Here is a 23,432-nt window from a genome sequence, read left to right as displayed (position 1 = left end):
CAGGTTCTCTGGCACGGAGCTCGAACAGGGAGTGAAGTGTTGGGAGTCTGGGCCCATTTAGAAACATTGGAACCCAAGAAACGACGCCCGCACCCGCTTTCCGTGTCTGGCAACTGAACCAAGGTCGGGTGGTGGAGAAGCCTGACTGTCCAACCCTCCCCCCGCCGCCCCCCTCCCCCAGATCGGAGTGGGCTTCAGGGAACAGCGTGGGGACAACCCGCAATGCACACATACGTGGGCAGTGGCATGGCTGAAAAGCCAAAACCAAACATGCAGGATAATGGTGTGACAGAGCCTTGGAAGGTTTCACGGGAACAGTGGGTTTTCGGTGCGTCTGGGGCAAAGAGGGACCTCAGAGGGCCGGGCCGGGGGTGCGGGCGGGTGAAGCAAAGGGGAGCAAATTGGGTCTAGATGGGGGGAGGGCAGCTCCTCCGAGCACGTAGGTGGGGGGCCGGGGCTTCACCCTTGTCAGTCCCCGCCCTGCTTGTGGCTGTGCCAGGAGGGCAGGATTTCCTGTGGTATCTGAATCCCACCAGATGCTGCGACTCCTACCTGTGACCCGGAAGCCCTGTCAGAGTAGGACTACCCTGGCACTCCCCGTGTCGGGGAAGACTGTGCACCACGCGGCGACTCACCCTGTTGAGAGTGTTTCCCAGCTTGCTTGTAGTATTTGATCTGGTCAGTAACCCGGTGGGGGAGGGGGGGGTGGGGAGGGGGTTCAGGCTCTTTGAAGGTAATTAACCTGTCCGAGGTCATCCTGCAAGTGACAGACTGAGACCTCTTTGTCCCCACACATCTTACCCCGTGAGAAAAAACCAGAAACTGGGAAAGAGAGGGAGGAAAATAACCATGAGTGGTGAGGGCCTCGAAGGCCAGACTGAAAAGGCTGATCGATCCGCCAAAGAACGTGGAGCCAGCGCGGGCGGCTGGGGAAAACCGTGATCTCAGAGGAGATGCGAGAAATGAGCCACGGCCGGAAGGTAACTGTTTGACATGCAAAGTGGGAGCGAACTTTTATTGGAACACGCCTACCTTTCGTTGCCCTGCGTTCTGGTGTGTGAGTGTCCCACGTCGGCCCGGCCTGATTTCCACCCCATTTTGATTTAATCCAGGAGACCTTAGCTGGCTATCCTGTCTGCTAGTTTCAGGTCTGGCTCCCTGGCCAGTTCTGTGAACGGTAATAGTGGGGGAGGGGTTTGGAAGGGCTGTTCCCCAGACAGGGGGTCTAGGTGAGAGATTGTGCAATGCAGAGGCTCTTCTGTCTGCTGCAAAGCAGTTCCCAGGCTTATGGGCAGAAGAATCCCAGACAGAGCTCCCCCCACCCCGCCCGCCCCGCCCTTTGTCTCCCTCTTTTGTCTCTTCAGCCCTCCTCTCCTCTCACCGAACCCCTCTCCCAGTGGGAGCCCATCTCTCTGTTCTCCCCTCACCGATTCCCTGACTCCTCCCAAAGCACCAGGCTCACACCTGACTCCTTCAATATTTATTGTAGAAAATAAGGGGCGGGTTGGGAGAGGGCTCTAGGCCTGGCCAGTGGGAGTTCCAGGGCCCAGCTGGGGGTGGAGGACAGTGGTCTGGACACCTCACTGGGTGGCAGGCTGTGCTTTGAGGTCCATGAAGTTGTTCAAGAAGTTAATCAGGTCAGTTCCAGCCTTCTTGACCAGGGGTGTTAACTGCTCCTGGGTCTTCTCGAAGTAAGCCCTGTGTATTCAGAGGATTAGAGGTCAGTGTGAGAGACCAGGGGCCTTGTGGGTGGTGGGAGATGAGACCCAGCTCCCCAGACTTTAGTGCCTGGTCCATCCTGTCATGACCACCACACTCGGAGGAGGAGAGACAAGCCCTCCCCTGGGCAGAGGAACAGACCCTAGAGATTGAAATTCAAAGCCTGTCCAAGAGGTCGATGGGACCTATGAGGTGGTGAAGGAATCTTTCCGTCCCACTTAAACCCCATCCTCCCTGGGGCGCCTGGGTGGCTCAGTTGGTTAAGCATCTGACTTTGGCTCGGGTCATGATTTCACAGGTCGTGAGTTTGAGCCCCACGTTGGACTCTGTGCTGACAGGTCACAGCCTGGAGCCTGCTTCGGATTCCGTGTCTCCCTCTCTCTCTGCTCCTCCCCTGCTCGCACTCTGTCTCTCTCTCAAAAATAAACAAACAGTAAACAAAACAAAACAAAAAATTAATCCTCCCTAACCCCCACCCTTGAGCTCAGTCTTCTGTGCAACCTTTGATCTTCCCTTCTTTCTCTCTATAGCTCCCTGGTTCCTGACCACCACCACCCCCTCCCCCGCCGTTTTCTTTTCTTTTCTTTTCTTTTCTTTTCTTTTCTTTTCTTTTCTTTTCTCTTTCTTTCTTTCTTTCTTTTTTAAAAGATTTTATTTTTAAGCAATCTCTACACCCAATGTGGGGCCTGAACTCACAATCCAGGGACCAAGACTTGCATGCTCTCCTGAGTCGGCCAGGTGTCCCCTGAACCTTTTTCACTGAAACTTACTTTGCCTGGGCCTGAAGCTCTGGGCCCTTGGCCTTCTCCACCAGATCCTTGCCGTAGTCAGTCACTGTCTGGAAGTACTGAGAGACCAGTCTCTGTAGACTCAGCTCCTCTGCCTGTCTCCTCACCAAAGCCCCTGCACACACGGAAACACACGCACGCGCACATACCTTCTTAGCTGGATACCCATCAATGAGCTCTCAGGCCCCTCCCCAAACGGGTACCCAGCTCCAGGAGCTTTAGAGGGGGGACGATCTATCTTTTGAGCTCTCTGGTGGCTAGAGCGGGGCATAGAAGTACAGCCAGATGGGTAGCTACGACCCCCAGCACCTTCTCCTTCTTCGGGACCCCTCTCTGTACCACACCCACCTTCAAGGCTACAGATGGTGAGGAGTAGCACAGTCATTGCCAGCAGCTTCATGGTGGTGACAGTGGGGAAGGTGGCCTGGAAACAAGTGGGGGGAGGGGAGGGGCTGAAGCGGAACGAGCTTCATTCAGTTTCAGCCCCTCCCCGGAGATGGCTATTTAAGTACCCACTCCGACCGGGTTCCCTCCCTTCCCACAATTAAAACCTGGCCTTTGGATCCCGACCACACCCCTTGCTCCCTTCCCCTACCGGGTCAGTGTGTGTGTCCTCGTTGTCTGTGCCTGCTGACTGGGGAGACAGGGGCTATATATACTGCTGCTTCCCCACGCCCCCCGTCAGGTGATAAGGACTGTGGACGGACCCGATGGGGCAGGGGCCATGTTGGAGTAAACAAGTGAGAGAAATGGGGGAGGAGAGGATAAGCACGTGGGGGACTCATGGTGAGGGGGGGCGGGGCATGGGGAGGCAGGCCTTAGTGGAGTCCAAGGGGATACACTCCAGGCTTATTCAACATTCACTCTTTTGGGGTCTGGGGCTGGCAGTCCTCGATCGGATCTGAATACCGCAGGGGGGCCCCTGGGTGGCTCAGTTGGTTGGGCGTCTGACTCTGGCTCGGGTCATGATCTCGCGGCTTGTGGTCCCGACGCCCACCCCAGCGTCGGGCTCTGTGCTGACAGCTCGGAGCCTGGAGCCTGCTTAGGATTCTGCGTCTCCCTCTCTCTCTGCCCCTCCCTCCCTCGTGCTGTGTCTCTCTCAAAAATCAACATTACAAAAATGTGTTTAAAAAATGAATGCTGCAGGAAGGGTTCCTAGTCTCCCCTGGGAAGCCCTGACATACGAAGCCCGCAGCAGCAGCCGTTGGTAACTTTGTCCCATTGTGGGTAGATTTTCTCTCCCCGGAATCATCCCCTTAACTTGGCAGACCGGAATTGGGAACAGAAGAAAGGAGAAAGGAGTAGAAATCAGGGGATGGGGTGAGGGGAACGAGGATTAGGAGAGTCCTGGGACGGGCCAAAGGGCAGGTATGATTGCATCTCTCCAGTGTTCAGTTAATGTGTGACAAGATGGGGGAGAAAACACAGCCCAGAATGACCCTCCTGAGTGCTGATAAATGAGGACACCCCACCCCCAATAAAACAAATTCAGAAAGTAGCCTCTGCCTTCTCCTTCCCAAACGGCGGGCCCTGGCAAGAAAGGAAGTGAACGAGAGTCCTCTACCAAGGATAAAGGTCGAAGTTCCCTGGTCATTCTCCAGTGGTGGTCAGCCAATGTGAGTCAGCAGGGGCCACGGCATCCCTCTGACCAAGGCCCCAGCCCCCCCGTGCCAGCTCTGATCGTGAGGGAGGAGAGAAGGGGTCGGAGAGGTGAGGGCTAGTGGGGGAAGTGACCGGGGGGCCCCAAATTCTTACTCCATCTTCAATTATTCCTCTGTGGAATGCCTAGTACTTGAAGAGCCCTCCATGGACTGTCCCTGGCTGTGGAGTGGAGTTCATTTGGGGACCAACAGATTTTATCTGCCAACAACACCTGGGCCACGGGGGAAGAGGGGGAGATTAACCCATAGGGGCAGCTGTTTTAGGGAATAGGTTTTTTTTTTTTTTTAATTTTTAAAAATGTTTTATTTGTTTTTCGAGAGAGAGAGACAGAGACAGAGCGTGAGCGGGGGAGGGGCGGAGAGAGAGGGAGACACAGAATCGGAAGCAGGCTCCAGGCTCCGAGACATCAGCACAGAGCCCGACGCGGGGGCTCCAACTCACCGACCGTGGTATCATGACCTGAGCCCGAGTCGGACGCCTAACTCAGGAAATGGTTTCGTTAGTACGACGGCTGTAGCCCCTGCTCCTTCTACCGCAACTCTCACCCATTTCCCTTCCGCCAAGAGAACTAGAAGGTGAACTTGGGGAGGTGTAGACCTCCAGGTGTGGGGCCATGTTCTAGGGAGAGCAATACTCGCGAGCAGTACTCATCTGGAGGTGCACTGTGTACTGTGCTGTACTGGGGAGGGCTGTCAGGAAGTCCCTAGGGGTTCGAGGTGGGGGCACCCAGGAGCCATAGGAACCAGGGTCCGAATGAAGTCCTCACAATCATTCCGTCCGCCGCCCTTCACAAAACGGGTCTCCAGACCGTAGGGTGAAAGTGGCCCAAGTTCCAAGATGCTCCCTCTAGTGTCTTGTGCGCTCACAGCTTTTCTCCCCCCGACCTTGTAGACGCCGGGCGATCTAAGGCCATCCACTTGAGTAAGTCTAAGGAGCTACCAATCAAGTCCCGCCCGCCTCTGCAGTGCCTGGGTTGGAGCTCCCTGGACCTGCGTCTGTCACTCCTTCGCTTCCTCCTCTCCCATTGGCCGCGGGGAGAGGGAGGCAGCTTTTTTTTTTTTTTTATCGATTGGGCGGGGCCCAATCAAGGGAGGGTCGGTCGGATCTTTGATGTCTTTTTTTTGCCCGATTCCAAGATGGCGTGGATGACCACGCTGGGAATGCAGCGTGAAGCCGCAGTTCTGCCATCACTCAAGATGGCTGCCCCCATCAAGATGACCGGGGTGTGCCGGGGGAAAGGGGGCAGCAGGATGGTCTGAGACGGTAAGAGCTACTGCTTCGTTGCAAGCCTCGCCTTGGGGCCTAGGAATGGAGAGCAGAAAGTCTGGGAAGCTGGGTGAGGTCTGTGTGGGAGCTAGGGTTAGAGAATGGGGGAGGGGAGGGGGTGACAGGTGGGGGTGAAGGATCGAAGATGGGACGGGAGTGTGGGGGTGTCTGGGGTTCAATCTCCCCACCGGTGCCCTCTCCCCACTCTTCCTGTTCCAGGTGTAGCGTCGGACCATGTGGAAGTTTCTGGGACTGGGGAGTCGGATGATGGGGGGTGGGGCCCGTGGGGGGTAGAGGGAGCAATAGCGTCCTTTCTCAGGCTAACCCCGGCCCCTCCCCTGTCCTCTGGACTGAAATGGGGAACACGCTGGGCCTGGCACCGATGGGGGCTTTGCCCCGCCGGAGCCCCCGGCGAGAGGAACCTCTGCCCAACCCTGGGAGCTTCGATGAGCTGCACCGGCTATGCAAAGGTGAGAACTTGGCATGTGGGTGTCTCAAGTTGAAGGGGCAGAGCAGGGGAGGGTCCTGAATGCTGGGTGTCCAGTGATGGGAGCAGGAAAGGGAGATCACAGCCGGGGCATCCAGCCCCTGGGAGGATCCCGTGCCTGAATGGAGTGGAGCATTTCGTGATAGGACTCGAAAGGAGGTCAGATCCTCCCAAGTGCTTTCTATGGGATTGGAAGGGGAGACTTACCTCTGGGGGTAGGGGTGCCTTGTCTGTGCTTATTGCTCCCCTTCCCCTCCCCTCCACCCCCTTCAGATGTGTTCCCAGCACAGATGGAGGGAGTGAAGCTCGTTGTCAACAAGGTTCTGAGCAGCCATTTCCAGGTGCTCCCACTTCTCTGGCCCTCCTCACTATCCCTCCCCGCCTATCCCTGGATCCTCTCCTCCTTGCCTTTTGTACTCAAGCCTTAAGCAGGCTCTATGGGACAAATGAGGGAGGATGTGGGGCTCTCCCTGCTTCCCTTGCCTGTGGGACTTGTTGCTTTTTGTCTGGTGTTGGCTATGTTGAATCTTTGGGATTCTTAAAAGGCCATCTGGCTGGGGAGCAGCTGGGGGGGAGGGGGTTGAAATCGGCAGGAACGCTTTCCTCCAGTGACTTCTCTTTCCTCAGGTGGCTCACACCGTGCATATGAGTGCTCTGGGCTTGCCAGGCTATCACCTCCACGCGGCCTACGCGGGCGACTGGCAACTTAGCCCCACCGAGGTGAGGACTCCTCACGCCCGGGTCATCTCCCTGAAGGCCCAGCCGGGACCCGGGCCTAGAGGAGGAGGAAATGTGTGTGTTATGGGGAAGAGCGTCCAGGGCGCCTGCTTCTCCGTGTTTCCTCTGAAGGGGAGAGAGTGGGGAAAGGTGGCGCGAGAAGAAGTCTACCTCTGTGGCTCCACCAGGGGGCGCTGGGTACTGTTAAAGAAATCCTAGCGAGTTGGATGGAGGCGGAGTGGTGCCCCCCACCAGCTGGGTCTTACCGGGGACCCTCTCCAACAGGTGTTCCCCACTGTGGTAGGGGATATGGACAGCAGCGGCAGCCTCAACGCCCAGGTCCTGCTCCTCCTGGCAGAGCGGCTCCGAGCCAAGGCTGTCTTCCAGGTGACCCATGGTCCCCGCCTCTATCCGCTGAAGCCTGTCCTCCTCCACGGGTGTCCCGCTCTGGGGGCTCCAGCGAGAGGCGCGGAGGCCCCGGTGACCGCGAAGGAGGAGGAAGGCTTCACTCCTTTTTCTCCCCGCTGCAGACGCAGCAGGCCAAGTTCCTGACGTGGCAGTTCGATGGCGAGTATCGAGGAGATGACTACACGGCTACTCTGACCCTGGGGAATCCTGACCTGATTGGGGAGTCGGGTGAGGAATTGGCACAGGGTTCTTTTGATCTTGGCCGATCACTTGCTAACGTTGGCTAGGCCTCGTCGTCGTCGTCGTCTGTGCAGATCGGGGACTGGAAAGTTCTTGGGTGGGGCGGGGCGGCGGAGCAGGCCCGGACGTTGTCCCTGTGACCGATGCCATGTGTCTCCACTACCCCGCAGTGATCATGGTCGCTCACTTCCTGCAGAGCCTCACCCATCGGCTGGTGCTGGGAGGAGAGTTAGTTTATCACCGGCGGCCAGGCGAAGAGGGGGCCATCTTGACCCTGGCTGGGAAGTACTCGGGTATGGGGTGAGGGGGGAGCAGCGATGGGGAGGGGCAATGCCGGCCTTGGCGAGGGCTCCTGGCCCGTGTCCTGCTACAGTAACGCCCCTCGTCTCCTCCCCTTTGGTTTCGACAGCCCTGCACTGGGTGGCCACGTTGAATGTGGGATCAGGTGGGGCCCATGCAAGTTATTACCACAGGGCCAACGAACAGGTGAGATTACACACGCCATCTTCTGCCCCCGCAAGTCGGTCGTGAACTCTGACCCCTCCAGACGGCCACGGGCCCTGCTGGCCTACTGTTCTTCCTACCCACATAGCACAGACGTTTCCCCCCGCCTGCCTTCATCCCGCGGGTCCCCCGTCAGGGCTCCTCGAGGCCTCACTGAGACAGATCCTTCTCCCACCCTTGCCCTGCTTCTCAGGTTCAGGTCGGGGTGGAGTTTGAGGCAAACACGAGGCTACAAGACACAACCTTCTCCTTTGGTTACCACCTGACTCTGCCCCAGGCCAACATGGTGTTTAGAGGTGAGGGTCATTCGGACGGCATTCGCAGGTGCCGAGGGCTTGGGGGGACCGAGGGAGGGAAGGTCCGCCTTCCTTCTGACCCCTTTCTGCAAGCCTGTTAAATAACCCGGTCTAGGGGCACCTGAGGGGGGGTGCTCAGTCGGTCAGGCGTCCGACTTCGGCTCAGGTCATGATCTCGGGGTTCTTGAGTTCGAGCCCCGCGTCGGGCTCTGTGCTGTCAGCTCAGGGCCTGGAGCCCGCTTCGGATTCTGTGTCTCCCTCTCTCTCTCGCCCCGCCCCCCCACCAGATAAATAAACGTTAAGAAAAATTAAAAAAATAAATACCTAACCCGGTCTACATTCCGTTCCCCCACAGGCTTGGTGGACAGTAACTGGTGTGTGGGTGCCGTGCTGGAGAAGAAGATGCCCCCCTTGCCTGTCACCCTAGCCCTCGGAGCCTTCCTCAACCACTGGCGGAACAGGTTCCATTGTGGGTTCAGCATCACTGTGGGCTGAGGTTGTCCCAGAGCCGGCACCCGCTGAAGCTGGAGCCTCCGAGTCAGGTGCCCGAGGGCCAGAGACTAGGCCCCTCTCCAGAGCCCACCCTGCTGGGTGACCTCTAGGTCCCAGGAGCAGAGTGGCGGACAGGGCCGTGCCCTCCTCAGAACTGGGGCTGCCGCAGGGGCGGCTGCCGAGGGGCTGGCGTGAGACTCCGACCTCTGCCACCCCCCCCCCACACCCCCCCCCCCCGGCGTCCTCTTCCCATGCTCTTGTGGCTCTGGACCGAGGGAGAAGGATTAGGGGGTCTGTCTGGCTGACTTCTCTCCCCTCACTCCCCCCCCACCTTCTACATCTCCCTGTCGATTAAAGCTCCCAGCGTCTTCCTCTTCAGAGCAGAAAAGTCTGCATGGGATCAGCTCCCCGTCCTGTTTTCCATCCCAGAGTCTCCCGAGGGCCGAAGGGCTAAATCTTTGCCCTGGGAAAGTGGGCCCCCCCCTCACTTCTCGGAAGGCGCTTCTTTACCTCTTCGCCCCGAGGCTCCCTCCTTCCTCATTTTCTGTGCTTCCGGAGAACAACTCTGTCCCCGTGGTCCTCCCCCACGGCCCCCAAGACTGCATGAAGAGGCAGTTATCGCTTTGGTCTTTCATTGCAACCACTGGGCTCCCTTTCTACCGCTCCCAACCTCTGGCCCCAGTATTTCCCCCTTCCCCAGTCCCGTGTGTCCACATGGGCTGGGGCCTCAGCTGCAGATCTCCTGGAGCAGTGGCATCATGGCGGCCAGCCCCCGGATGTGCCGGATTTGGTAGCCAAAGGCGTTGTTAATGCTCCGGAGCTCGGCCAACAGGCCCAGCAGCTTCGCATACAGAAACCTTTGGAGGAAGCGGTGGGGTCACCAGGGAAAGAGGAGGAGAACAAGGTAGCTGAGAGTCTTGCCCTGACGTCCTGAGCCCCTGAACTGTCCCTCGGCGAAGCTAGGTCTGACCCCTAGAGAAAATCACGCTCTGGTAGGACGAATTTATCCAGAATTCCAAAAGGTCCCCGAGGGGGTCCTCTGACACTTTCCTCTCTCACCATGCCGTATTTCTTGAACCCAGAGGTCTGAGGGCCAAGTGTGAAGAAAGCCCCAGATGTGGCCAGGACGTCACCTGTGTGGAGTCTGTGGATCGGGTCTCCTAGAGCAGGTTCTAGAAGGTGGGTGCGTCCTATGGTGTAAAGCATCCCTCTCCTGGCCAAACCGGCTCATTGAGGAACAGCCGAGAACAAGGGGAGTGTGCCTCAGAGCCTGAATAGATCACGGACTTTTGGGCCAGGGGACCGGCCTGGGCCATGAAACTGAACGACCCTGACTTCAAGGGGGAATGAATGAAACATTAATGGGCCCAACGGAGAGAAGGGGAAGGGCCAAGGAAAGAGAGCGAACGAGAGAGACCTGGCCGGCTGCTTGAGCCTGGAGAGGGGACGGGTGAGACACTGGATGTCATCAATCTCAGGAATGCTGTTATACAGAGCCTGCCAGCTCCTACTTTGCATCTCTACCGAATAAAAAAAAAAAAAAAATCTGGAAAAAATCAGGTGAAACGCCCGTAGGAGCACTTTGGATGCCAGAACTAGACGAGGCACGAGGGAAGGACTCGAGCCCCCGAGGGACCCGGTTTCCCACAGGAAGGGACAGTAAAAGCATTCCCCCTGAGCTCAGCGTTTCCCTCGCCTCCGTGGCCTGGCGTAGCCTCCAGCCCCCCCGGGGTCCCCCGTACCGACTCCCAGGCCTTGGCTGCTGGCCTTCGATGTAGCTCTGCAGGGTCAGTGCCGTCACCAATTGCAGATGATCAATCTGTTCCCTCCGGGTAACCCCAGGCCTGTCTGGAAGGAGGTGGGGGTGGCGGGGAAGGACGGGTGGGGTCGGGCGCGGGCCTGCCATGCGGAACGGGCCCAGGCTGGGTTTGAAGACAGAGCCCCGGTCGTGGGTGGGTTCACGGGGCTGGGAGTGGGGGCAGAGGCGGAGGCGCCCCTCTGGGCTTTGGGGACGCTCACCGGGAGAGAAGAGGGCCACGGCGGCCATGAGCACATACTCGGGCTCCTGGAGCTGGAGTCGTCTCAGGGTCCCGTGGAAGCGGAAGAGCAGCTCTAAAAACTGTTCCTGGAAGCCCACTGTGGGAGACGCCAGGCTTAGGATCCTTCGGGTCACCTGGCCGCACACCATACCTCGAAGGGCACGTGCCCTCTGCGGTTCTAGCGCCGTCTCACCGTGGGCTCCGTCCTCTATCGCGTAGTGGAGTGGCCCACAGAGGAAGTTTTGTGTTTGGAGGCAGAAGGTGGTGTTGAGGGCGATGTGGCAGATCTCTACAGCCGCTCCCTTGAGAAGGGAGATCTGGTCCTCCATGGGCAGGGACCTGTGGGGAGCAGGGGACGAGAGCACCTCAGGCCCCGCCCTGAACTTCAGACAGGGAGAGGAGCCCCCTGGTTCTGAGGGAGATACTTAAAAACAAAGCTGGGGATTCACGACCTGGTGCTCGGACAGGATGCAGGGTGGGTGATTGGGGGGGGGGGGTCGGTGACATTTTTTTTTTTTTTTCCTTTGGCGTGCGTCTGGGGATTATGACTTCCTGGAGTGTTTTCTTCCTGAAGGGTAAGGGGAGGTCACGTACCGGAAGAGGGGCAGATCCTTGGTGAACTTGATGATTTGCTGCACCATGAAGGTGTTGATCTCTGCGAAGTGCGTCAGCAGAGGCGGTACAGGGACCGAGCCGGGCAAATGCTGGTGGCGGACGAACAGATGAGCGGGAGGCTGCAGAGATCAGAGCCTCAGTGAGAGGCTCTCTTTAGGCCGCTCCGGCCCTGGCTTGGAAGGGCGCTGGGCTGAGGCGTCTGTCTACACCGGGGGTTCTGGAGAAGCCTCGTCCTCCGTATCGGTGCCTGGAACACAGCCCCCTCCCTCGGGTCAGCCCCCCTTGGGCACCCTTTTGGTCACCTTCCGGCCCGAAGCCTGTCAAGGCTCACCCTGAACTGCACAAACTGGTCAAACATGGTGCCCACGTGGCGGGTGTGGGCCCCCAGGAGAGTCCGGACCAGCTCTTTCTGCTTGTCGCTCAGCTGGCTGGGTGCTCGCTGCGCGCGCCGCTGGGCCTGCTTTGCTCGCCGCAGCGCCAAGGCCTCTGCCGACAGGATCACTGTGTCCGGGGAACACAGATGACAGAGCCACTGAGACCAGCCCAGAGCACATGTCTCTGCCAGCCCCACGTCCGGGACCCCTCTGGTACCCAGCAGGGTGAAGGATGTGGGGCGGGAGGGCTTGGCTGAAATCCTCGAGGCTCCGGGCCGCAGGGGATTCCTGGCCACTTTTCCGTCCTGCCGGGCCCTGCGGCAGAAAAGAGGGCACCGCGGCGGAGAAAGGAAGGGTGGAGGGTAAGGGGGTCGTCGTGAAGGGAGATGTTTGGCTCCTGGGCCAACACTGACGAGGGAGGGCCCTGGATGCCTAAAACGTCACCGTATGTTTCCATATAGCGCTCTCATTTCAAGGGTTCTGAGGTTAAATCTCCCTGGATGCAGTAACCCTCTGGGTAGACAGGGCGGGTGTTATTATCCGTGTTTTTCAGAGACATGAGCAGGCTGACCCCCCAGTGACAGGTCCAAGGTCACAAACACTTAAGTGACGGAACTTGAATTTTTTTGTTTTTAACTTCCACGGTTTCCTTTCCACTGCTCCGTATGGAAAAGTCGAGTGATGTCATGGAAAAAGCAAGGCCTTGGGAGTCAGACAGAAGAGATTAAATACAGATGGTGTAGCTTTGTAGCTGAGCGAACCCGGGGCACATTGACTTCTGCGAGCCCCGGGGAGACTATCTGTGGGGAGCATAGCCTGGGTACCTGGCGCGGAGAAATGACAGCAAGTGATGAACGGTTATCAAGTACCTACTGAGTGACAGGCACTATATGTGAAACATAGAAGAGAAAGGTCAAGCCACGTGAACATCTGGGGCAAGCAGGTTCCTGGTGGAGGGGACGGCAAATGCCATCACACGGGTCCCGAGGGGTGTGTTTGACAGCCGCACTGCGTGGCTGGAGTGTGGCCGTGATGGGCTGCGCCAGGCGGAAAGAGTAGGAGGGAGAGGATCGTGGGGTCACGGACCGTAAGGCGGACGAGGGGCCGCTGGGGTTTTGGGCGGAATAGTAACATCGTCGGACTTGTTCCTACTCTTCTTGTGTGACGTACACGCTGTGGGACCAAGGGCAAGGCCGAGAGACCTGGTCCATGGATGCTCGTGTTGGGAGGGGCCAACTCACTGTCCTTCTTCATGCCAGCATCCAGGCACTTCTGCAACCTGCAGGCTGGGCAGTGACGTCTCTGGATCTTGTTGACCTCACAGCGTCCAGCAAAGGGGCAGGTGAGACCAGTGCTTCTGGTGACGGTGCGTCTGTGGGAGACAGAGACATTTGGGAGGGCGGGAGGGGATGGCAGCGAACGGGTGGCGACGTGAGGGTCTGAGATGACGTAGGCTAATCCGAGCTGTGCCCAAGGATCCCTGGGGGGGGGAGGGGGGAGGGTACAACGCAAGCATCTCCATAGGGCACGGGATCAGCACTCTCGACTAAGGGGTTGTGTCCATAGCACAAACCCTCGGCCTTCCCTCTGTTATCGTATCACCTGTTGGCTCAGTGTTGAGGTTGGCAAGATAGGACATGCTGGCCACGGGGTAGTCGGGCTCTGGGATGCAGGGGGGTTGTAGCTGGACAAGCTCGCGCACGTGCCGGGGCTTAAAGGCTGCCCGGCGGGCGGTTTGGGAGGTTGTTTCTACGGGGAGGGGGGCTCTCACCTGAAGAAACCCTTGCAGCCCTCACAAGTCAGGGCATGGAAGTGGTAGCCTGTGGCTCGGTCCCCGCACACCGCACAGTTCCTCGGCTCGTCTTCCCCACCGGCCATGGCTTCAGATGTTGGAGTGGCCGTCACGGGCCCCTGAATGTGGGAAGGGTCAGCGGTCAGCTCCTGGTACCCTTGACCCCCTTCTCCCCCTCTTAGAGACCCCCTTCCCGAACCCGCCCTGGATCTGACCCTCTGCATTATCTGTACTTTATTGCTTTTATGTATTTATTTTACATTTACGTATTTTTGAGAGACAGAGAGAGACAGAGCACAAGTGGGGGAGGGGGCAGAGAGAGACGGAGACCCAGAATCCGAAGCGGGCTCCAGGCTCTGAGCTGTCGGCACAGAGCCCGACGCGGGGCTCGAACTCACAAACCGGGAGATCGTGACCTGAGCTGAAGTCGGCCGACTGAGCCCCCCGCCCCCAACCCAGGCGCCCCTGTACTTTATTGCTTTTAGACTCTGCCTCCCCCCAAAGATGTCCTACCTGCTACTCTTGGGCTAGTCACCTGCAGGGCTCAGCATCTGGTGTGGGACACCTCTCCCCAAACTTCCACGCTGCCAGGGTTTGGAGTTAGGGAGTATGGCCCTCCACGCCTGGAAAACAAGGCACTTCTGTTGTGGGTGGCCTCCAGTGGTTCCCAGCGACTACCTAGATAGGGCACAGACTCTGGACCCAGGGCAAAGGCCTGGGTGGGAGGTTTTCCCAGCATGCCCAGGGTGCAGGTTGCTGGCACATGGGGCGGGACGCTGGTGGGGGTGGGGACCCTCACGACTCGCTGGAAGCTGCTTCTCATCAGACCCGTGGAGATCTTCCTTACTAGCTAGCTTCAGGCTAGATCTGTAAGCCGCCCCTGAACGTGGATCTTGGACAAACTGGGAAGGGAGAGGGAGAGACAGAGCACGCTTTTTCACGTGCAGTATGACGACGGTAAAAGGGTGGGCGTAACGGTGGCACAAGGCTCCCAAAGTGAAAGTTCTTAAAAAGAGACCAGGGTCTAACGAAGAGTGTATGCAAAGAGCTAACGAGGTCCACGCTTCCTAACTAGGGAGGGCTGAGAATCAAATCAGAGTGGTCCCTAACACATTAGAGGTAGTAGTTAGGGTTGATTTGAGGACCCTTGCACCAGAGCTGGCTTCATGGGCATGTGACCTGTGCAGTCACACAAGACCCTGGGCTCAGAGGAGCCTTGGGTTTGGTTTGATGCTCTGCCATTGCTGTCTTGAGATTCTTAACGATTTTTGAACAAGGGGATCTGCATTTCTGGTTTTTAGTGGGTCCTGCGAATTATGTTTTCAGTCCTGTCTGGGAGAGAGCATGTGAGCAGGGGGAGGGGGAGGGGGAGGGAGAGAGAATCCCCAGCAGGCTCCACGCTCATCACAGAGCCCAATGTAGGGCTCAGTCTCACAAGAGTCAGATCAGGACCTAAGCTGATCTCAAGAGTTGGATGTTTAACCGACCGAGCCACCCAGGTGCCTCCAGATGAAGGACTTCGAATTAATAAGTTTAAGAATCAAAAGTAGGGGCCAGTTCCACCTCTGGGAACCTGCCCACTCTCCCACCTTGAATATATATTTTTGCTTTAGTAAACTGCTGTGTAAAAAATAAATAAAAAAGAATCACAAGTTGGAGCCTTCACTGGAGTTGTCTGGTGCTCCATCAACATTGAAGAACGTTTTCGGGGCACCTGGGTGGCTCAGTCGGTTAGGCATCTGACTTCGGCTCCGGTCACGATCTCACAGTTTGTGAGTTCGAGCCCCGCGTTGGGCTCCGTGCTGACAGCTCGGAGCCTGGAGCCTGCTTCGGATTCTGTGTCTCCCTCTCTGTCTGCCCCTCCCCTGCTTGCTCTCTGTCTCTCTCTCTCTCTCTTTCTCAAAAATAAATAAACATTAAAAAAACTTAAAAAAGAATATTTTCACAAGTGTGAACAGTGTGTGTGTGTGAATAAATATATATATATGAATAAATGTATATGTATATACACATACTCCCAAGATCTATGATGACTGAGATGTTCTTCTGTCCTCATGGAATTTACATGTGCCAGTGGGGCAGACAGACCCTCGCACAGATAAAGCGAAACGTAGTCAGAGCAAGGACGGCGCTGTGCACAGAGCATATGGGACCACAGGTGAGGGGCACCTAAGTCCGCTGTGGCAAAAAGGTGCTGAAGAGGAGGCAGGAAAGGTTTCCTGGAGGCGTGACAACTGAGCCGATTTGGAAAAGGGGACCGAGGAGTCAGGTGACAGCAAAATGCAGCTCAGGCAGAGGGCGCAACCTGCGGAAGTTCACGAAGCCAGACCCAAAAGTGGGTGTGGCTGAACCTCAAATATCTCCCTCTCGCAGGAGCCTGGCCCTTCAGATTGGAGGTGGGAGGAGAGAATTCTGGAGAGGTGGGCTGGGAGGCTGAGACACAGGCAGGGCCAGTTTGCAGGGGACCTCCTGTCTCCCAGACTAAGCAGCTTGAGTCCGCCAGACAGCTTGTATTTGTTTGTTTGTTTATTATTTGAGAGAGAGAATCTTAAGCAGGCTCTGCGCTGAGCCCTGACATGGGGCTCGATCCCACGACCCTGAGCTCATGACCTGAGCTCAACCAATAATCAAGTGTCAGATGCTCAACCGACTGAGCCACCCAGGTGCCCCGAGTCCATCAGAAAGCTTTTAAATTTTTTTTTTAATGTTTATTTTTGAGAGAGAGAGAGAGAGAGAGAGAGAGAGAGAGCGCCAGCGGGGGAGGGGCAGAGAGAGAGAGAGAGAGAGGGAGACACAGAATCTGAAGCAGGATCTGAGCTGTCAGCACAGAGCCTGACGCGGGGCTCGAACCCATGAGCTGTGAGATCATGACCTGAGCTGAAGTCGGATGCTCAACCGACTGAGCCACCCAGGCGCCCCCAGAAAGCTTTTAAAGGGGAAGCCGAGAAGTGACATTAGGCTATCTATTCTGGATAGATCTATCTTATTGTAAATATCTTTCTCTGCTGGCTGTTTGGAAGATGGATTTGACGGGGCCGGACCTGAGGCGAAGAGACCAGTAAGAAAGCTCTTGTTGTCCCATAACTGGGAGAAGATTACGCCTGAGCTAGGACAGTGGGAGGACGTAGAGGAAGAGAGGGTTTTGAGAAATTCCCAGAGGTGCAATCATTGGAACTTGGTGTTGCTAGACTGTCTGCCCGGAAGGGGAGTTCAACAGAACTTCAGGTTTCTAGCACCAGTGATGAAATGGATGCTGGTTCCACCCACTGGGAAAGAGATGGCTGGAGGAGGACACGGTCCTGCATCCTGGGCCTCTATCCATTTCTACAGCTGGAAGCTATTAAGTGCCCACTCTGTGGTGACACTTTATTGGGACGGACAAAAGAGAAGGTCCCTGTTACTGAGGAATGTATTGTCTAATTATGGAGCGTGCACGAACAAATTGAACTCCTACATCTTACAGGAAAGAATTGAGCTCTAAGTTGTGTGATAAAAATTATATAATAGGCTAGGCATCCATCGCTCCATTAATTTATTCTCGGTGAGCGTTAACTCTACCAGATAGATAATATCACCATTTTACGGAAGAGAAAACTAAGCCTCAGAGAGTTTAAATAACGTACAGGAGGATCAGTAGACCCACCAGTTTATTAGATGTCTTTATTTGGGTGTCACATGGGCATCTCAAATTCATTAGGTCTTACAATGGAGCTCTACGATACCCAAGGCACAGGCAACAAAACAAAAAATAAACAAGTAGGACTATGTCAAGCTAAAAAGCTTCTGCACAGCAAAGGGAACCATCTGTAAAATGAAAAGGCGACCTACACAATGGGAGAAAATGTTTGCAAAGAACACATCCCGTAAGGGGTTAATATCCAAACTATATAAACAACTCAATAGAAAAAACCCTCAAATAATCCAATGAAAAATGAACAAAGGACCGAGGTAGACATTTTCTCAAAGATCAAAGAAGATGTTTAAATGGCCAACAGGTACATGAAAAGGTGCTCAGCATCGCTGATCAACAGGGAAATGCAAATCAAAACCACAATGAGGTATCACCTCACACCCGTCAGAGCCAACATCGAAAAGACAAGAGACAACAAATGGTGGAGGGAATGTGAAGAAAAGGGAACCCTTGTGTGTGGGAATGTAAATTCACAGCCACTATGGAAAACAGTATGGAGGCTCCTCAAAAGATTAAAAATAGAACTAGCATATGAGTCAGCAGTTCTATTTCTGGGTATATAGCCAAAGGAAACAACATGACTGTCCTGAAGGGATCCATGCACCCCCTTGTTCATTGTAACATTATTTACAACAGCGAAGACAAAAAAGGTGTCTATCACTAGATACATGGAAAATGATGTGAGCACATGCGCGCACGCACACACACACACACACACACAGTGGAATACTATTCAGCCATAAAAAGAAGGAAATCTTGCCATTTGTAACAACATGGAGGGAACTTGAGGGCATTATGCTAAGCGAAGTAAGTCAGAGGAAGACAGCTACTATAGGATCTCACTTACCTGTGGAATCGAAGACAAACTCATGGAAACAGAGATCAGATTTTTGGTTGCCAGAGGTGGAGGGGGGAGGTGGTGCGGGAATTGGGTGAAGTTGGTCAAAAGGTACAAACGCCTAGTTATACGATAAAAAAAAATTCACAGCATGGTGACTATAACTAACCATATGGTACATTCGAAGGTGGCTCAGAGAGTCGATCTTCAAAGTTCTCATTACAAGGAAAAGAATTTAGAACGCTGTCAGGTGAATCATTTCACCGTACGTGTACGAAGAAATCATGATGTTGTGCACCTCAAATTTATACAATGTTATCTGTCAATTATATCTTAATAATACTGAAAAAGAAAAAAGAAAATCATTGTCGACTCCCACTAACTTCTATGTTACCCAACTTGGTGGCTATCCCAGCACGAGAAAGTGGAAAGAGCGTGAGTTTGGGCGTCATAAGACTTAGGTTCAAATTCTGACTAGGCTCGTGCTAGCTGAGTTACTTTTGTGATTATTTGACATCACTGAGACCCAGCTCCATGAGAGTCTGAATTCGTCAGGCTGGGCCAATCCCAGACAAGGGAAGGGAGGCTGACTTCCTCCTCCTGGATGGGTATTAGATGCTTGGGGGGGAGTTCAGGCTGGTGGAAGGATGCTCGGGCCCAGGGCTGCCCCTTCTCCTGGGGCCCAGGGACCACCCTGAGCCCTGTTCTTTTGGCAGTTGCCTTGGGGACACACGTCTCTGAGCTTGGTCTTCTATGTACAGAAGTGCTCCCAGCCTTGAGGCACCTGCCTGTCTCAGTTGAAAGAGCATGTGACTCTTGATCTCTGGGTTGTGAGTTTGAGTCCCATGTGGGGTGTAGAGATTAGTTGAATCAATAAAAATTAAAAAAAAAAAAAAAAAAAAGACGTGCTCCCAGCCTTGGGGCACCTGGCTGTCACAGATGAAAGAGTATGTGACTCTTGATCTTCGGGTTGTGAGTTTGAGTCCCATGTGGGGTGTAGAGATTACTTGAATCAATAAAAAAAAAAAAGTGCTCCCAGCCTTAAGGTCTTCCCCACGAAGCAGACTGAGGCTGGGAGCCGCTGTGGTAGGCCCTTCACATCCATGCTGAGCAGACTTTCAGGGTTAACTGGGGTCCTTACCCTCTTCCCACATTCCTGTCCCAGGGACTGGGGAAAAAAAAAAAAAAAAAAAAGCTCTGCTGGCTATGACCTACTGGGCTAAACTCTCTGAACTTCAGTCTTCTTATCTGGAAAAGGGGGTTAATAACGCCCACTCGCCAGGTCTGTTGTGAACAAGGAAGGAAGTTGACACATAATCGTCCTCTTACCCTCCTTCTTTCCTTCCTCTCCATTGCCACCTGCTCCCAGATGCCAAGCCAGAAGCTGGGGAGTCACCCAGCCTCCTTTCTCTCCCTCCCTCCCTGAAAATGATCACATGCCGTGCCGGTCACTCCTGTCTCTTGACCTGCCATGCCCACTACCTCGAAGCTGAGTTCAGACCCTCATCACTTTCTACTTATTACTGCGGTAGCCTGCTAAATTATTCTCCTACACCCAGTGCCATCTCCTTCTGGCCCATCCTCTATGCTGTTGCTATTTCTAAAATGCAAATTGGATCATGTCTCTTTCCTGCTTAAAATTCTTCATTTGCTTCCCATCACCTTCAGGATAAAAGCCAATCTCTTTAGCATGTCACACACAGTCCTTTGCGATCTGGCCCCTGTTTGTCACTCTGGTCTCATCTATTCCAACCCCACTTCCCTCTCCTGATCTAACACATCACATTCTGGCTCTAGAGGTGCTTGAACACTTAGAGATCCCCGAACAAGCTGGGCTCACTCACCCCTGAACACGAGCCCTTGTTATTCTGTCTGGTTGGAGTTGCCATACACACCTCAGCTTCCAAAGCATCACCATCCCCCCCCACCACCACCACCACTTCCCTGGTCCTCCCGATCCACGTGGCCCTTCAGGCCCCCGAGCACAGAAGTTTGCCTTTGGGAGACTGCGGGTCAGAGCTACACCTCTGCACACACTTATCAGTCTCACCACTTACACATTGCTGAGCAATTGTTTCTTTCAGATTCTGTCAATCAACTGTGAGTCGTTGAAGCCAACAGCGGCCTCTTTCTTTCGTTTTTCAGACCCTGAGGGTTTGTATATGCCAGGCCCATATAATAAATGCTTATGGAATGAAGAAAAAGGACATGCATTACGGTCTGATTCCAAACTTACGCTCTTTCCACATGTTATTATTTGTGACTGCATTCACTTAGCAGGTATTTAATGGACACCCACCTTATACTAGGCATTTTCTAGCAGTTCCAGGTTCCATGATGTCACCCGGACGCATTCCTGTTTCCCTTGTAGTCACTGTCTTTTACAGCTAATCATCCTTTGCTATCCTGGTTCTCCGACGGGAAACTCATTAGGCTTCTAGTCTGATTCCTGACTCCATTCTGGCTTCTGAGCCGTTCCTACCTGCCATGTTCGCATCTGACATGTGGCTGACCTCACTCAGGTGTTCGGGTTTGAGCCAAACCTCCAGTCTCAGTCTGTTTTATTCTGTTTGGTCCCCCAGGTTCCGGTTCAAACACTTCCCTTCTCTTCTGTCACTTTCCCTACACTCCCCCAGACTCATATTTTGTCCAACTGCAAAATCCCCATCTTGCTCTCCCTGCTCCTCACCTTTCTCTTGCCAGATCAGCCCTGTTTCCTCTGGAAGAATAATCTAAAAATGCTGTTTGTACAAAGGTCAGGTTTAAGTTCCTTATTCTGATATTCAAGGCCCTACACATCTCCTGTAGCTTCCCTATTCACCAACCAGTCTTTTTTTTAAAAAACAGACAAACAGGGGTGCCTGGGTGGCTCAGTCGGTTAAACATCCGACTTCGGCTCAGGTCATGATCTCACGGTCCGTGAGTTCGAGCCCTGCGTCGGGCTCTGTGATGACAGCTCAGAGCCTGGAGCCTGTTTCGGATTCTGTGTCTCCCTCTCTCTCTGACCCTCCCCTGTTCATGCTCTGTCTCTCTCTGTCTCAAAAATAAATAAACGTTAAAAAAAATTAAAAAAAAAAACAGACAAACATGCCACTGATGAGTTTTCAAAAATTTTTATGTTTATTTATTTATTTTGAGAGAGAGAGAGAGAGAGAGAGAGAGAGAGAGAATCCCAAGCAGTCTCCTCACTGTCAGTGCAGAGCCTGATGGGCGGCTCAGTCTCACAAACTGCGAGATCATGGCCTGAGCTGAAATCAAGAGTTTAGTGCTTCACTGAGTCACCCAGGTGCCCCTCATCAACCACAGTCTTATTTCATTATTTTTCTCTTAACACCCAGAGGCCAGATAGATACATCTTTTTTTTTTTCTTCTTTCCATTTCCTTCCACTATTTGCCTAAATATTATCCTTCCCTTGAGGCCCAACCCAAATCCCGTTTTCTGCAGGAAGGTTTTGGTCTTTTGGTCCTGGACCATGTCTATCTTCTTTGATTGATTACTATTTACTATGATGCAACTTACTGTTGTACACACTGCTGGGTATGTAATCATCTAAGTAAGCCAGATCTGGCCTGCTGCCTTTTTTTTTGCAGAGCCTATGAGCTGAGAATGGTTTTTATATTTAAACTTAAAAAGAAGAAAAAGAATATTTCATGACACATGAAAATTACGTGAAATTCATACTCCAGTGTCCACAAATAAAGTTTTATTAGCATATAGCCACCCTTATTGTTTATGACTGCTTTCAGGCCGTGGCGGGAGACTTGAATCATTTTAACAGAGACCACGATGCCTGCAAAGCTTACAATATTTACTCTCTGGTTGTTACAGAAAAAGCATGCTGATGATCTCTGACCTAGGACCTTAAATTCTCTTTATAATCTTTGCAGAGCTGTTTAAGAACTTGGGAGAGGTGTGCTTCGTTACAGGCAATCTTTTCAATACTAATTAACCATTCATTAGAAAGGTGGGGGTAGCCAGAGGAGCAGGTTGCATAGAGTGAGTAGGAGCTAGCCTGGTTAGAAACTGGGTAACTTAGGCAACCAGATTCCCATTGGTAACTGAGAGTCAGAGGATCTCAGGTGGATGGGGGAAAAGACGTGATCTTTCCCCCTTCTTCTCTGTTTCTGATCTAGCAGAGAAAGTGTAAAAGCACTTTGGTCATGGATAGAATTGTTGAATCACGACATTGTACACCCGAACTTAATATAACCCTGTATGTTAACTATAATGGAATTAAAGTCTTTTTAATTACCAAGGAATAAAAAAAAAAAAAGTGAAAATGTGAAAGCACCGAGGATCCAGCTAGAGAAAGGGTATTGAGGTCTTATCTGAATCTGGTTGTTGAAAAGAGATCAGTGGTTCTTGGCTGAGAGTAGCCCAACTATAATGACTCAGTTGTTACAGGCCATGAAGGAAACTATCAAAAGGACGTCATAGCTGAAGCTGAGAGAGTTTGGTTTTGGCACACTGAAACTCTATGGAGGCTTTACATCCGCCTAAAAGTTTTTTCAATGGCTTTACAGTGCCTAGAAGTATCTAGGCAAGAGGATTTGAAGGATTTCCTTAAAGCAGAAATGAAAGCTAGATAGTTAGATAAAAGGGAGTATCAGTGGAAGTTCTTGGGGAGTTCATGACTCTCGCCTCTGTGTTTGACTTCCCTTCATCTTGCTCAAACCATATTTTCCCTCTGAAACTTAGACGACATAATTATTGAGTAAAATTCCATCCCCTTGAAAACCCGTCTATGCAGATTGGACCGTGGGCTCCATCTTTCACATCTGCTTCCTACACCCCACTTGGCTAGGGGACTCTGGTACTCAAACAGGAACCACCACACGGGCAGCTACCTAAATTGCAGGAAGACACAGGCCAACGGGACTTGCATGTTGAACCCTATTTCAATGGCACCAATAGGTGCAAAGTCATATTAAGTGTGTCTCCTTTTTTTTTTTTAATGCTCTCAGCATCATGCCTGATACAGTGGAGGGCACATCGTCAGACTGAGACTGAATGAATAAGCAGTTGTAAATTCACTCTGCTGGGGAGCTCATTACCTATTCAAGTGGATGCTTAAGGGACCTTTTTTCTTTTTCTTTTTTTTCTTTTTTTTTTTTTTTTTTACATTATATGGGAGGTAAGACAGGTGAATCGTAAACTGTCTTTCTACTCCTAAGATCTAGAATATTCTCAAACAGGCACTTCACAATTTCCCAGCTCTTTGCCATGGAATCCTGTCCACTTGCTTCTGTCTCTGAGTCTCTCCTCCCTCCTCTCTATCTCTCCCTCTCTTCCTCCTTTGTTCCCTTTTCTTAATCAGACTGCCGTCCTACGACTAAATCTTAATCTGCAACAACTCTCGGCTTTACCCCTTTCATTCGGATACCCTCTTGATTTCCTTCCAGTTCTTTCTCCGCTGTCTCGAACTCCCGCACTCCTTCCTTCCCTCTCCCTCCTCCCCTCCCTCGTGTCCCACTCCCTCCTCTCCCTCCTTCTTTGCTCCCGC

At 53.4% G+C, this 23,432-nt stretch overlaps 3 protein-coding genes across 11 annotated transcripts; 1 reads left to right on the top strand and 2 right to left on the bottom strand.

The window, feature by feature from the left end:
* Positions 1-714: 714 nt before the first annotated feature.
* On the top strand, positions 715-10,144 carry TOMM40L (translocase of outer mitochondrial membrane 40 like). Of its 3 annotated transcripts, XM_042975763.1 has the most exons (12): positions 715-980; positions 5,306-5,432; positions 5,655-5,905; positions 6,196-6,263; positions 6,550-6,642; positions 6,925-7,026; positions 7,170-7,275; positions 7,458-7,580; positions 7,697-7,773; positions 7,985-8,087; positions 8,443-8,548; positions 9,662-10,144. In XM_042975763.1, exons 3-12 carry the CDS (start codon positions 5,791-5,793, stop codon positions 9,741-9,743), a joined length of 975 nt encoding a protein of 324 aa, XP_042831697.1. In that variant the 5' UTR covers positions 715-980; positions 5,306-5,432; positions 5,655-5,790; the 3' UTR covers positions 9,744-10,144. The 3 variants fall into 3 exon arrangements, with proteins under 3 accessions (XP_042831697.1, XP_007093076.1, XP_042831698.1); XM_007093014.3 differs by lacking the exon at positions 715-980 and having other exon boundaries at positions 5,187-5,432; positions 5,755-5,905; XM_042975764.1 differs by lacking the exons at positions 715-980; positions 9,662-10,144 and having other exon boundaries at positions 5,187-5,432; positions 8,443-8,806.
* Positions 1,466-5,036, bottom strand: APOA2 (apolipoprotein A2). Of its 2 annotated transcripts, none has more exons than XM_042975766.1 (4): positions 4,936-5,036; positions 2,856-2,931; positions 2,490-2,622; positions 1,466-1,698 (listed from the first exon to the last, which is right to left on the bottom strand). In XM_042975766.1, the coding sequence occupies exons 1-4, from the start codon at positions 4,939-4,941 to the stop codon at positions 1,581-1,583; spliced, it is 333 nt and encodes a 110-aa protein (XP_042831700.1). In that variant the 5' UTR covers positions 4,942-5,036; the 3' UTR covers positions 1,466-1,580. The 2 variants fall into 2 exon arrangements, with proteins under 2 accessions (XP_042831700.1, XP_007093078.1); XM_007093016.3 differs by lacking the exon at positions 4,936-5,036 and adding an exon at positions 3,103-3,156.
* Positions 9,307-13,506, bottom strand: NR1I3 (nuclear receptor subfamily 1 group I member 3). 6 transcript variants are annotated; one of them, XM_042975762.1, is made up of 8 exons: positions 13,379-13,506; positions 12,849-12,979; positions 11,565-11,734; positions 11,213-11,352; positions 10,814-10,957; positions 10,599-10,729; positions 10,322-10,427; positions 9,307-9,436 (listed from the first exon to the last, which is right to left on the bottom strand). In XM_042975762.1, exons 1-8 carry the CDS (start codon positions 13,483-13,485, stop codon positions 9,307-9,309), a joined length of 1,059 nt encoding a protein of 352 aa, XP_042831696.1. In that variant the 5' UTR covers positions 13,486-13,506. The 6 variants fall into 6 exon arrangements, with proteins under 6 accessions (XP_042831696.1, XP_042831692.1, XP_042831693.1 ...); XM_042975758.1 differs by having other exon boundaries at positions 10,322-10,478; positions 10,599-10,715; positions 10,812-10,957; positions 13,379-13,485; XM_042975759.1 differs by having other exon boundaries at positions 10,599-10,715; positions 10,812-10,957; positions 13,379-13,485.
* Between the last annotated feature and the right edge of the window lie 9,926 nt (positions 13,507-23,432).

This window comes from Panthera tigris, chromosome F3 (genome assembly GCF_018350195.1).
Source record: "Panthera tigris isolate Pti1 chromosome F3, P.tigris_Pti1_mat1.1, whole genome shotgun sequence".
Classification (NCBI taxonomy): Eukaryota; Metazoa; Chordata; class Mammalia; order Carnivora; family Felidae; genus Panthera; species Panthera tigris.
The sequence above is the reverse complement of the archived record's forward strand: the minus strand, read 5'-3'. Positions and strand labels throughout refer to the sequence as shown.

What these genes read in the sequence shown, in the direction of transcription:
- TOMM40L (XM_042975763.1), top strand. Translation starts at nt 5,791, where the DNA reads ATGGGGAACACGCTGGGCCTGGCACCGATGGGGGCTTTGCCCCGCCGG. An exon ending in TGACCTGATTGGGGAGTCGG is followed by an intron (nt 7,276 to 7,457) that starts GTGAGGAATTGG and finishes ACTACCCCGCAG; the next exon opens with TGATCATGGTCGCTCACTTC. An exon ending in GGCCAACATGGTGTTTAGAG is followed by an intron (nt 8,088 to 8,442) that starts GTGAGGGTCATT and finishes GTTCCCCCACAG; the next exon opens with GCTTGGTGGACAGTAACTGG.
- NR1I3 (XM_042975757.1), bottom strand. Translation starts at nt 13,485, where the DNA reads ATGGCCGGTGGGGAAGACGAGCCGAGGAACTGTGCGGTGTGCGGGGAC. An exon ending in GCGATAGAGGACGGAGCCCA is followed by an intron (nt 10,730 to 10,813) that starts CGGTGAGACGGC and finishes GATCCTAAGCCT; the next exon opens with GGCGTCTCCCACAGTGGGCT. An exon ending in CAGCCAAGGCCTGGGAGTCG is followed by an intron (nt 9,437 to 10,321) that starts GTACGGGGGACC and finishes CTTCCTCCAAAG; the next exon opens with GTTTCTGTATGCGAAGCTGC.
- APOA2 (XM_042975766.1), bottom strand. An exon ending in CACCATCTGTAGCCTTGAAG is followed by an intron (nt 2,623 to 2,855) that starts GTGGGTGTGGTA and finishes CCGTGTGTGCAG; the next exon opens with GGGCTTTGGTGAGGAGACAG. An exon ending in GAGCTTCAGGCCCAGGCAAA is followed by an intron (nt 1,699 to 2,489) that starts GTAAGTTTCAGT and finishes CTGAATACACAG; the next exon opens with GGCTTACTTCGAGAAGACCC.